This window comes from Zingiber officinale, chromosome 5A, assembly GCF_018446385.1.
Source record: "Zingiber officinale cultivar Zhangliang chromosome 5A, Zo_v1.1, whole genome shotgun sequence".
Lineage (NCBI taxonomy): Eukaryota > Viridiplantae > Streptophyta > Magnoliopsida > Zingiberales > Zingiberaceae > Zingiber > Zingiber officinale.
Genome location: NC_055994.1, coordinates 104,169,870 through 104,183,133, shown reverse-complemented (window position 1 = coordinate 104,183,133; position 13,264 = coordinate 104,169,870). Strand labels below are relative to the sequence as shown.

The 13,264-nt window shown below is 43.0% G+C and overlaps 1 protein-coding gene and 1 pseudogene across 1 annotated transcript; both read right to left on the bottom strand.

The window, feature by feature from the left end:
- Positions 1–6,180: 6,180 nt before the first annotated feature.
- LOC121981299 (protein HOTHEAD-like) lies at positions 6,181–8,400 on the bottom strand. Its single transcript, XM_042533749.1, has 4 exons — positions 7,534–8,400; positions 7,054–7,448; positions 6,486–6,970; positions 6,181–6,409 (listed from the first exon to the last, which is right to left on the bottom strand). Exons 1-4 carry the CDS (start codon positions 8,264–8,266, stop codon positions 6,367–6,369), a joined length of 1,656 nt encoding a protein of 551 aa, XP_042389683.1. The 5' UTR covers positions 8,267–8,400; the 3' UTR covers positions 6,181–6,366.
- Positions 8,401–10,938: 2,538 nt separating this feature from the next.
- Positions 10,939–12,538, bottom strand: LOC121979859 (annotated as a pseudogene).
- Positions 12,539–13,264: the final 726 nt, after the last annotated feature.

Sequence of the window (13,264 nt, the reverse complement as noted above, 5' to 3'; positions counted from 1 at the left end):
AGTTCCCTGCAAAGAGAGGTTTGTAGATCCCGGCTCAAGGTCATATCACGTAAAGCCTTCTCGGTAAGAGCCAGCCGGCGACACAGAGCAGACAACTCGAGGGATTCCATGAACAAGCTAAGGAACAGGTATACAGAGGAAATGTGGATAGGAAGGGTGAAGTATCCCAAATCTTTTATACGGACGAGGAAGGTGAAAGGACTCTCTCGAAACCGGAGAAAACACTTGGAAACCAGTGTAGCAATAAAGACGGACCAAACTCGGAAGTCGAAGAGTCAATGTGAACATGAGGGGCTCCCGGCCCAATAAATCTCAGGGTTACAGGCAAGTACAGCAGCATAGTTCAGTGAGTGTACAAAACATTCATTACAAAGCCAACACCCTTTATACGAGCTCAATAGTTGAATTACTGTTTATGAATTACATAAGACAAGTAAGGGATACAGGCGCTGCCACAGGAAGGAATGTCCTACAGAAAGGAACGTCCTACAAGTCAGGAGCCACTGAGACAACTAGAGACCGGACAGGAGCCACTGAGACAACTAGAGCCCGGACAGGAGCCACTAAGACAACTAGAGCCCGGACAGGAGCCACTGAGACAACTAGAGCCCGGACAGGAGCCACTGAGACAACTAGAGCTCGGACAGGAGCCACTGAGACAACTAGAGCCCGGACAGGAGTCACTGAGACAACTAAAGCCCAGCCAGGAGCTACAGGAGTTAGTTAAGGGATGTAGGCACTGCCACTGGAAGGAACATCCTGAGGGTCAAGAGCCACTGGGGTGTTTGAAGCTCGGGCCAGCTCCGCTTGAAGGGATCTGATGATGATCTGTTTGCCGAGAGATGGTGTCTTGTTTATCGTTAAGGCACGCACGGAGGAGGGATAGCTCGGCCTCATGCTCTCGCTGCAGATGCTCCTGGAGGCTAAGTTGGCGTTGCAGGTCAGACTGGTACTTCTCTTTCATCGTCTTTTCCACATGAACACGAGATTTAGCAAGGTGATACAAGGCCTCTGCGTCCCGCCGGGGAGCGAGTTGATGGTCTAGATCCATGGACACATTTTTCAGTTCGTGCTCCTTCTCTGCAAGGTGTAGGGTGAGTTGATTTAGCCGCACTTGGGGTGATGGCTGATCAACCTCGTCGGAAGAGGGCGAATGCATTGTGTCAAGGAGAAACAGGGAGAAGACAGAGTGACGAAAAGGAGGAAGAAAGCAGGGGAAAAGAAGGATATGAGAAGAGAGCGTCTTGAGGTCTTTTTAAAGAGGAGATTGAGTACTTGAGACAAAGCAATTACGCAGGCACCGTACTCCAGGCAACCACTAAAGTAATTACGCAGGCACCGTACCCCAGGCAACCACTAAAGTAATTACGCAGGCACTGTACCACAGGCAACCACTAAAGCAATTGCGCAGGTGCCATACCACAAGCAACCACTAAAGCAATTACGCAGACAGGGTATCCCAGGTGACAGGACATAAAAGTTGATACGGTATGTAGGGCAGGAGGCAGAGAGCACAAAGGTGTGTATGGGTCTAGTCAGTCAGACTTGGGTCTTCCTTCGACTAGACTTGAGAGGGAGGCTTGTGATACGGTGCAGGAATGTGGGGTCTGTGAGATGATATGGCACGGAGTCAAAGCCACAGAAGGGTCAAAAGTCACGCCAGCCTGGAGGTCAGAAGTCTAGCCCTCGTGGCTAGTCAAAAGTTACACCGGCCTGGAGGTCAAAAGTCTAGCCTCCGTGGTAACGCCATCGTGGAGGTCAAGAATCAGAATCACAAGGAGGTCAAGATTCCGGCACACGTGGCTAAAGTCAAAGCTTCAGTTGAGGGACTGGTCCAAGGACTTTATTTACGAGGTGGGCCGGATCTGACCTCGAAGGGAATCGAAAATGGACCCGACCCACAGGACCAAAGTCAATTGAGGATCGGACCCATGGGTCAGATATAATCAGGGATTGGGTGTGACTAGGGAACCAGCTTATTGATTGGATGGGTATACCGAATAAGACTTCCGATGAAGTGATACATGTCGGGGAACCGACCCAGCGTGCAGGTCGGGACGTTCATACCATGGGTAACAACGGATAGATGCGGGTCAAGGAACAGACCCAGCGTACAGGTCGGGACGTTCATACTATGGATAACAACGGACAGATGCGGGTCAGGGAACCGACCTAGCGTACAGGTCGGGACGTTCATACCATGGATAACAACGGACAGATGCGGGTCAGGGAACCGACCCAGCGTACATGTTGGGATGTTCATACCATGGATAACAGCGGACAGATGCAGGTCAGGGAACCGACCCAGTGTGCAGGTCGGGACGTTCATACCATAGATAACAACGGACAGATGCGGGTTAGGGAACCGACCCAGCGTACAGGTCGGGACGTTCATACCATGGATAACAGCGGACAGATGTAGGTCAGGGAACCGACCCAGCGTGCAGGTCGGGACGTTCATACCATGAATAACAGCGGAGAGATGCAGGTCAGGCAACAGACCCAACGTACAGGTCGGAACATACATGCCTTGGATAGCAATAAGCAGAGGCGGGTCGAGAATTAGACCTTGCGTGCAGGTCGGAACATACATGCCTTGGATAGCAATAAGCAGATGCAGGTCGAGAATTAGACCCAGCGTGCAGGTCGGGATGTACATGCTTTGAATGACGCAGATGAAGGTGGGTCAGGAGACCAGACACTACATGACAAATAGACCTGCAAGGAATCGTAACCACCTGCCAGAGAACAATCATCACATGTCAGGGAATATTCTAACGGTGGGAGGCCCATATACCTCTTGGTTCCTCCGCCAGCCTATAAGAGAAAGCCACATGTCGACCACCGCCAGACAGAGCCTGACATCCGACATTCCCTGACAGTCGCCAGGTTCCAGAAGCCCCAGTTGCAGTATAAAAAGGGATGCTTTGTCCATTACGCAGGTACGCTCACTCGTCATTTATTACCAGTCTTTTACTTTTCGTGCTTTTCTCTGTGATTTCTGGGGAAAAAGTACCTGACTTGAGCGTCGGAGAGCCTGACCTCGGGACTTTTTCTCTGATTTCTGGTCTCTAACGACCGTGGGCTTAGTCTGCGTGTGTGCAGAGCAGTAGCGTCATCATCCTAGTCGTTTCTCTCTATAGGATTGCCCGTGCAAGCCTTTCCAGGGGGGTACCTCGCTGATTCAGCACCTCAACGACTCTCCGTCAACTTTTAGCACAACAAGGCCCGCCTTCATCCGACTCAGCTTCCGAACGGGATCATATGATAAGAAAAAAAGTGTGATGAGAAAAAATAGGAAAGTGAATGTGATGGGAGAGATTGAGGAGAGAGAAAGTATGATGAGAGAGAAAGTGTGATGAGATAAAAAGCATGATGAGAAAAAAGAGAAAAGAGAGTGATGTGAGAGATTGAAGAGAGAGAAAGTACGATGAGAGAAAGTGTGATGAGGAAAAAAAAAGGGAAGAGAGTGTGATGGAAGATATTAAGGAGTGAGAAAGTGTGATGAGAGAGAAAGTGTAATGAGAAAAAAAAAGAAAGAAAATGTGATAAGAGAGATTAAGGAGAGAGAAAGTGAGTGATAAAATGTGAAGAGAGAAAATATAATGAGAGAAAACAAGGAGAGATAAAGTGATATGAAAGAAAAATTAAATACATATATTTTGATATTTGATATTAAGGGGAAAAATTTTAGTTTTGGGTCAAGGGTATTTTTGAAATAAGGGAATATTTTGATTGCTAAAAATAGAGTAATGACTCATTAAAGGAGTGAGATATGGGAATGAGTCATTACCCAATTATAAGGATTCATTCCCTTATTTGTATTTACATTCCTATAATCCAAACATCAACAATGACAATCAATGATTGCTATTCCCATTCCCCACTCTTATTCCCCTAAACCAAACGTCCCCTAAAACTAGGCGTACTCTATTTGGTAGTCTCTTGGAATACTCTTTGATAAATACACTTAAAAATAATCTTATACATAGTCAGATATATATATATATATATATATATTTTGATGCGGTAATAAAGAGGGACCTCATCCTGTAGAAAATAATTGCCACACAATAGAGGTCAAAGTCAAGCGATCAGCACTCAGATATCATTGGTCGGTCGGGTGATCATGCTCGACTGGGGGGAGAAGGTTCTGGTTCGATCCTGGGGAGAAGGTTCCGATCCAATCCCGCCTTTGACACCGGGAAGTGTCAAATGACCGACGCTCAAGGGAGTAGTGGACACCGGACAGAAGAGGGAATGATGTGTAAAAGTCGGGCTGAGTAGCTACCCCGCTCGGCCTTGCGATAGGACTCGGTATTGGCATAGTGGAGCTTCGGCCGACTAGACGAGACACAGGAACAACGGAGTTACGGTCGAGCAGACACATGCACAGGATTAGCGAAGTTCCAACCGAGCAGATAGGACACGGAAGCATCAAAGTTCCAGCTGAGCGGCCAACCCGCTCAGCCTAGCAGCATACTCCCTCTGTTATCCATCGACATCCTTTTGGGAGTTAGTGTCACTGACACCGGGCATAGACAACCAGAAGATCTTACGGCGGAAGCTTCCACTGTCACTTCAGAGATATGTCCGGCCTGTTAAGGTACTGTGTCAAGGACACTTTACTGACAAGTCTTTTCAGGAAAACTTTGGAAAGCGTACTTGCCTTGGAGAGCGTGCATGCGTGCTACAGTAGCTCTATATAAAGAAGGATCCAAGCATCGGCGGAATTATGCAATAGACACTATTCATTCTACTATTCATTTTTGTTGTTGCTCCGCCTTCTACTCTATCGCCGGTGACTGACTTGAGCATCGGAGGGCCAACGCTGGAGACCTCTTCCCTGGCTCGGCACTGACGTAATATTTATATTGATTTCTTCTTATTTAATGATAGATAGAGTGTTTTATTTAGTTTTCTCTTTATTAATTATCCGTCTTTTCCTCCTTTATCATTTTATTGCTTCATTAAGTGTAAATGCCAACGTCATTCTCTGAGCCATATGGGTGGTCCGCTCAGCTCAGGCTCCCGGCCTGCGTAGCTTGTTCTCCTGTTGACCGGACTAATTATAATTGTTTACTCAGGTGACCGATCGGACAAGGGCCTCTCCTATCGGACAATGATCCGCTTCCCTGGTGTTGACCACCTTGACTTTGACCTACACCGTGACAATTGACTCGTGCCAGGTAAGTTCTTCCTTACCGCCGCATCACTAAAATAAGGGATGGTTTGGTACAAAATATATGATGGGGTATCCTTATTATTATTATTATTATTGTTGTTGTTGTTGTTGTTGTTGTTGTTGTTGGTGGTGGTGGTGGTGGTGGTGGTGGTGGTGTTGTTGTTGTTATTATTATAAATATAAAAAAATGACATCATTTTTAAATTTTGAATTTTGGATGCTATTTTTATTTTTTGTATTTATTATTTTATAATATAAGGACAGTATGATATACAGAACTCCCACTAATACATAATCTCATAGAGGGATTGGACCACACTCTTCTCCTCTATAAATATGATAAATCCTTATTTTTAAAAGAGATTTAAACGTATCAACTTTATAATAAAAAAAAAATGATTTTAAATAAAATATGGAAAAGGAATACTTTAGGTCCAAAAACTAATAAAACATTATATTAAAAATTATATGAGATTTTATTTCTTCTCATCAATATTGATGCAATTGATTAGCTATTCTAATAGTTGAACAACAAATGAATTAGAATTTCTCACTCAACTGTGATGTATTTTGTTTCTTACTCAACTATAGTTGATGTATTTTAAAAATCTTGGTTATGCGGATGAGTCTTTCTATATGCTTTCTTGATTTATCATATGATCGATAGAAAATTTTCATAGGACCAAGTAGATCATCCCAATTTCTATATTACCTAACCTAATTAACTATTTTTTTTAATAGCTAGCAGCCAAGTGTAAAGATGTCTTTACATAAGCAAATAAGGTTTATTAATATCAGGCTTCTTATGTTTAAGATCACAGTGTATCTTCCTATCAGTTCAAACTTCTAGAAAGCATTCAAACTAAACCATCCGTAACATTTTGGCAAGATAAACTTTCCCCAATGTATTTAGTTTTGCAAGTCTTCTATTACAAACTCCATCACAATTATCAATTCATTCGAGAAGATTAAACTTTTATCTTAAAACTCTCTAATTAACCAAATTACTGGATAAAATCTTAACTCCAATTGCATAAAGATAATAATGGTACAATCTTTCTGAAAATGAAATCGAATGCCATGTTACATGCTGATAGATATCATTCAATGGTCATGTTCAGAAAGAAAGTGAAGCTGGAAATTTCTTTCCAAAGATTGATAAACTATTACTGGCAGATTAGTCAGTGAAATTTATGCCCTTTCAGCATCCGAACTCCCATGTACCTACACAAGGAACAATGTCAAATTGAAGTGATCCGTCGAATGGTCAGTTCAAGAGTTTTAAGATGAAGTTGATTACCTTCCTAACATCATGACAGTAGCTTGTGGGTTTGTTCCCGGTGAGAAAGTGAAGGTAGATCCGTCGATGATCCTGAGAGCATCAACGCCGAGCACTTTGTAGTTATGGTCGACCACTTTTCTCATTTGGCATCCGCCATGGTAGTGCCAGATCGTCATCACAAGGTCTCTGCAGTATTGCTCCAATGAAGTGGAGTCATTGGCGTTTCTTGCTCTTAAATTCACTATTACACTTGCGGATAGAGCTACCAAGCTCTGCACCGACTGATTCGGGTATCTAAATCTCGACAGGGCTCTCGAATCGATCACTCTTTCAATCGTCCTGAGGGCCTCGACGCATGCCTGAACATCCTCAGCTTCCATGAAGTAATTGAAGGTGACTAATGGATTCTCTTCCGGGTCGCGATTCCTCAAGCGAAGAAATCCCTGAGAAAGAGGGCGCGCCAACTTCTCGACTATCGTGCCGCCTTGAAATGAGTTGCTAATCTGAAACATGCAGATTAAAGAATTGGTGTGAGATGAGATAGAATCGATCTGTTTGTTCTGTTCATTTGTGTGGTTACGTGTACCGGTGAAGTTGCGGACGGCCCGGTGGAGTTGCCAGCCAAAAAGGCAGAGAAAAGGTTGATGCCGGTCACGGACTCCACGTAGTAGTCCGGCCGGATTCCGACGACTTGCACCGATGTGATCTCGATTGGTTGTGGTGAAGGGACGATGATGGCGTTCAACGGGTTGTCGGACATGCCACGGCCGACCAGTGGCTGGTTCAGCACCACCTCGATGCCTAAGGACTCTAGGTGAGGGGCAGGGCCGACGCCGCTCAACATGAGCAACTGTGGGCTGCCGAGGGCCCCGGCCGACAGTATAATTTCGCCGGTGGAGGAATTCTTGAGGTAGGCTTCGTGCACGTTGCCAGCTTCATCCTTGTATACTACACCATATGCCTCCGGCTTATGTTTCCTTCCTGCGAGCAGAGCAGAGCAGAGAAGAGAAGAGCATTCATCAATATCATTATAAATATGATTGATCTTTAATTTCGGAGGAAGCACCTCTGTTCCTGAACAAGATCCTCTGAGCCGTGGCGCGCAAGAGCACGGTGATCCTGGCAGGGTCTGCGTACTTGAGCAGATCGGCGGCGGTGTGGCGGTGGCCATTTTGATCGAACGTCGTCCCTCCGACCTTCGTCCCAGGTAAATGATCGTACGTGAAGCCATTGTCCGGCGTCACTCCGGCCTCGAGGAGCCCTGACATGAAGGCCGACGTCCAACCCGTCAGCCGAGGTCGGAACGCCACCTCTTTCTCAACCCAACGGAACGACTCCTCCGCCAGCTCCAGATTCAGCCCCATCTCCTCCACCTCCTGGCGGCTGGCGCGAGAGTAGAACCCGGCGTTGATGCAGGTCCCGCCGCCAAGGCAGCGCGCCCGCGCGTTGATGACGCCGTCCACGGAGACGAAGCGCTGCGCCGGGGAGGTCGGGGTCTGGTACACAAGGTTCTGGACAATCAAAGCGAGCTCGGAAACGTTGGGATTCCCGTAAGGCGAGCCGCCTCTTTCCAGCACCAGCACGTCGAATCTCTCCGACAGAGTAGCGCCCAAGGGGCATCCGGCCGTGCCCCCGCCGACGATGATGTAATCGTGGTGCGACACTCGTGGTGCCTCCGCCGCATGCCTCAAGAAGCTATAGCGTGGCACCGCATCGTGATCAGGAAAACAGAATCCGAAACCCTGAAAACAGAGCAGAAGGGCGACAGAAGTGAGAAATCTCTGCATCGCCAACTCCATAATTAACCTACAACTCCACGGCCGATTGGAGTTGGAATATATCAATCCTGTCGTCGGCGTTATCTATATATATAAGGCCGGCAGGGATGAGAGTAGTGCACTAAATACATTTATCTCGATTTAGGAGGAACTCGTGGATAAATGGACAGATGAACCAAGATCACGTAGAAACTGATGCATGCGCAACAGAGAAGACAAAAAAAAAAAAAACGTCGTTGATATTCCACGAGCAACCTGCTCCACCCAGAATATTATTGTTTATTGAGAAACGTGCTTCGAGATCTACGTGGATGCATGGAAACAGCAAATAATAATATTGTTTATTCGCGAGTTTTTTTTAATTAATTTTTAATTAGAGGAGGTGGGAAACTGACCTTTCATTTCAATTCATGTATTCAATTAATAAATATTTTAATAGCTAATAAATATCTACATTTTAGTGTATATGATACTCTATTTTAATCAGATTGAGAATATATTTATGTATCTGTTTATGGTGAAGGGTTAAATAGTTTGATAATTAAAGGGGTGTTTGGTTGATGAGTTTGAGAATGAGGGAATAGAATGATAGTAAAAAATAGTATTTGGATTATGGATTTGAGAATGTCATTTTGGGAATGATTATTAAATTTATAGGAATCAACCAAATTCATATAATTTGATGGGTTTTATTTCCATTCCTATTTTCATTCCATCCTACTATCAAATTCATATCTATAATCATTCTCATTATTTAATTAAACACCCTCTAAAACTAGGCGTACTCTAGTTGATAGTCTCTTAGAATACACTTTGATAAAGCCACTTAAAAATAATCTTATACATAGTCATATATATCATTTAAGGATAAATACACTTTGATACTTCCACGATAAACTTTTAAATGGATGCATGTTATATATACATTTCCATTAAATAGAAGCACGATGACTCTTTGGGCGTAGTTTTATCTATAATTTAATCGTTATAGGTGTAAAAATGCATCCTCCTTACCATCATACCGAGCTCTTGACTTCATATTTCAGAAGGTAATATTTATCCAACTTATGACGACTAATCCTGAGATGATAATTTTAATCCCATAAAAATTTTTCATCCACTATTAAGATAAATCGAGAAACGTTCATTACAGATGACTCATCAGCCTAACAATATTAAGTCAACCTCCTATTAAGAGAAATTCATCCGTTAATTTATCAAAAATATAATTCCATCCTTAAATATTTGAAAAACTATACCATTGTCCATAAGACAAAATACAAACTTTTAAATATTGGATAGTTATGATATAGTTTAGGTAGATCTTCCCTTATACAGTTGAATAAAGGAAAATTCATGTTGTATTAAAAACTTTAACCAATTACACATTAATAATATTTCAAGAAGCCTAATAAAGGTTCAAATACATGTAACAATTAATTGAAGCAAATTAAATTAGGAGAGGCCTGAATAATAAAAAGGACCTAATTGAGATTAAATTATTAGGACAAATTGTCATAATGAGGATATTTTAAGATGAAAATGGTATCAAAATGGGGATGTGCAAAGTAATTGAAGTGGCACGTTTGTGAAAATGAGGGGGAAAAATCTTAATTAATTTGGATGTGATTTAGTAAGTTGGAAAATCAATTTGACCAAAAAAAAAGCATTCATGTGATGATTCAATTGTTGCACCCATCTCGAAGTCTTATTATATAAATATTGATTAAAATTGGGCATAGCCTAAGAATGTAAAATAATTTAATAATTATATTCGAGATGATTTGACTATATTTACAACTTAGAGAATATCAATTGTTGATTCATTTAAGTTACATTGATGCTTATAATTAATTTTATATGGAATTTTTTCCATTGATAAAAGGAGGGGTCTGAATCTTATTAAAATAGATGTTCTTTTCTTACTAAGAATATAATTTACGCGTATTTAAATATCGATCTCTAAAATATTCGTCCAACATTTAATTTTTATCCCTCTTTATTATTCCTCTTGAATAATATCTCTATCTTTATTGTTTGACGCTTCATGGTTGCTCTATGGAATAACCACTAATGCTAACGGTCCTCGAGAAGTTTTTTAAATTATTTTAATATAAAAACTTTTATTACATAGCTTTAATAAATTTCAAAGTGCTAAAATTCAATATTAAATATTTGTTTCGTACATTCTTTTAAAACTAAAATAAAAATATTCCTAGACAAATTATAACTTATAAAAATGAAAAACTTTAACATCGTTTTTATTTTACCTCCACAGTTTACCACCTCATAAATTGTAAAATAGAAATAAAGTACCATCTAGCTTTTTAACACACTAAATAATTCAAGAAACAAATATAACATAAAATTATAATTCGTTACCGTTCTAAACTTTGCTTGATGTCTAGTGTTGATGGAGGAAAAAATAATGTTTTGTTTTATTTTATTTATTTTTATAAATTGCAAAGGATGAAAATATAATATTCTAAACTAAAAAAGAAAAAAATAATAAAACAAGTAGGTGGATTCTGAAGAACCAAATGAAAATTACTCACTGATTTATGTAGTTAGCATTTCTTTATAAAAAAGAAGAAAAAACAGGTGGTAATCGAATTTTGCTAAGCTTCATGATATGCAAAAATCTTCTCTTTTTATGATCAAAACCGTTGGGAAAAAAAAAGAGGAGACAACAATGAACAACATACATTGCTTACATATCTATTGTGGAAATGTTGCAACCTACAAAATTACGTGTGCGCTAAACATCTTTCCTACATAAAACTTTTGGGACATATGAACACAGAGTCGACACAGATGCCACCTTTTGTGTGTGTGCAATCAATTTGTGTCAATGAGAACTTGAGCTTGGTGGGTACATCACATTTGTCTACCACAAAATCTCCTACATGGTAGTTTATCCAACTTCCGGGATCAGTTAAAGAGCACTGGGATAGAGCTTTTTGACCGTTCGACGTCCATAGCTGGAATTTCACAGGTTTTTTGTCCCACCCGTGGATGTGCTCAGAGTTGCAAATTCGGCGACCAAAACGTTTCGAAGGTAGACCTAGATGAAGTTGGAAGAACAGGCTATAGGTTCCAACAGGGAAGAAGAAATCTATTTCCGATCCCCAGCCACCTCAAACCACCAGGTTTGCTGAAGGTATGCGACCGTGTTAAACCTGCAAAGGAAACACCTTTTTCCTTAGGGAAACCATGAATTTGATTGCTGTTGAAGTGTATATTGATATTTAAAGTCCAAAACAATATCAGAGACCAAATCCTTGCCAAAAGTATTTAACTTATGTTGATCATAACAGATGCACCCTGAAAATCCGAATCAGATTGTGAATTAACTAGAATTTTACCACTATTATACCGGCCGTCAAGGGAGGAGAAAACCACTTCAAGGGAGGAGAAAACTCTGCTATAAGCATATTGATACTTTGGAGAATTATGCAAACCGATCTTAGGCTGAGTTTACTTGGGTGAAAAGTTAGGAGGGAGGAGAGGGAAAGGCATGAAAATAAACACATATGAGGCTTCATCGCTCATATATCTCTAAGTCTCTTTTCCTTCTTCACCCCCTTCCCCTCCTATCTTTCCATCACGATAAACCCACCCTTTAATGTGGCAAAGGCGAAATCACTCGCCCCCAGCGCTCCCGCCACACCCGACCCAAGACCATCACGAGAAAGGTAAATCATAGCATCCTGAGCGAGCATGTGACAGGTGGGGTGAAAACCCACCCTTTAAGGTTCACCCTCATTCAGTGGGTGATAAGACCTCATCTAGGTATTAGCAGTCAATAAAGGTATCAGATTGAAATGAAAAACACTTTAAAGAAGGTAAAAGGAAATATTCAAAGAGTTAGTTTGTTTAGCCATAGACAAGACTCAGTACCTAGATTCCTCGGTTGGTAGGTATTTCCAGTATCGCTTGTCATTGACTCCTGTAATCAGTAATGCCTTTGAGGAAATAGACACGCAGATGCCACCCCTGTTCTTCTCGAGCCAAAATTCCTAGTTCGCCGTGATTAAAGCTAACGTCAGATAAAGTTGAAAGATGACTCAAGACTCTCAAACTGTAGGAATTTGGATTCAATTCACAGTGCCCTAATTCGCCGCCGACCCCGATCACGACACTGCTCCTCCTCTGCGTCTCCGGTGCCGTCCATCCTTGGCTGGTGAGATGGCCTCCTCTCTTCTCGCTCTTCTCCTCGTCCTCGATTCGGGCCACAGTTGGCTGAGGCATGTCGCCGCCGCGAGGGAAGCTCGCCACCTCCTCCTCCCTCATTAGATGTACGGCACCGCCGTCTCCTCCCCCTTTCTCCAGCGCCGATGCCGTCGAGGGACATCGTCGTCACTTCTAGCAGTTGTCGCAGCCGCCTCCGGCGATCAGCGCCGTCGCCTCGTGCGACCATCGCTACAGTCGCCTTTGGCGTCCAGCGCCGTCGTCTTCGGCGTCCAGCTTCGCCGCCTCCAGCGACTACCATCACCACTGCCTCCGGCGACAATAGATGTCGTCGCCAACATTTCCAGCAGCCACCGGCACTACCTCCCGCGGGCGTCGCCTCCGACGACAACCACCGTCACCCTTCGGACAGCCGCCATCTGCATGCTCAGGTTTCGTACTATTTATCTACTCTAGCCGACGAGCCGATAGAGTATTTGGCCTTTACGTCGTTATTGTACTCCGACTTTTGTGACCCTATTCCGGCCTGCAAGTCGGTGTTGTAATTAAATCGCGTATCGTCATACGAATCCCTATCGCGCCCGACTTTGAGCCACAGAAGCTAGTTATTCATCTGGTGGACGTCTATCTACTCTTCCCGGTCGCGACGACTCGATCAGCGTCGCAGTCAGCACATCCATCCATCCGAGGGTCGCCTCCCCGGGGGCAGGGTACGTCGCCGTACTCCTCTTATCTATTTATTTCACTGTGTTGTTATTATTTGACTGCTTATATATCCGTGAGATCTGCCTCGAGCATCGAGATACCAGAGACCGAGGTGACCTGGTC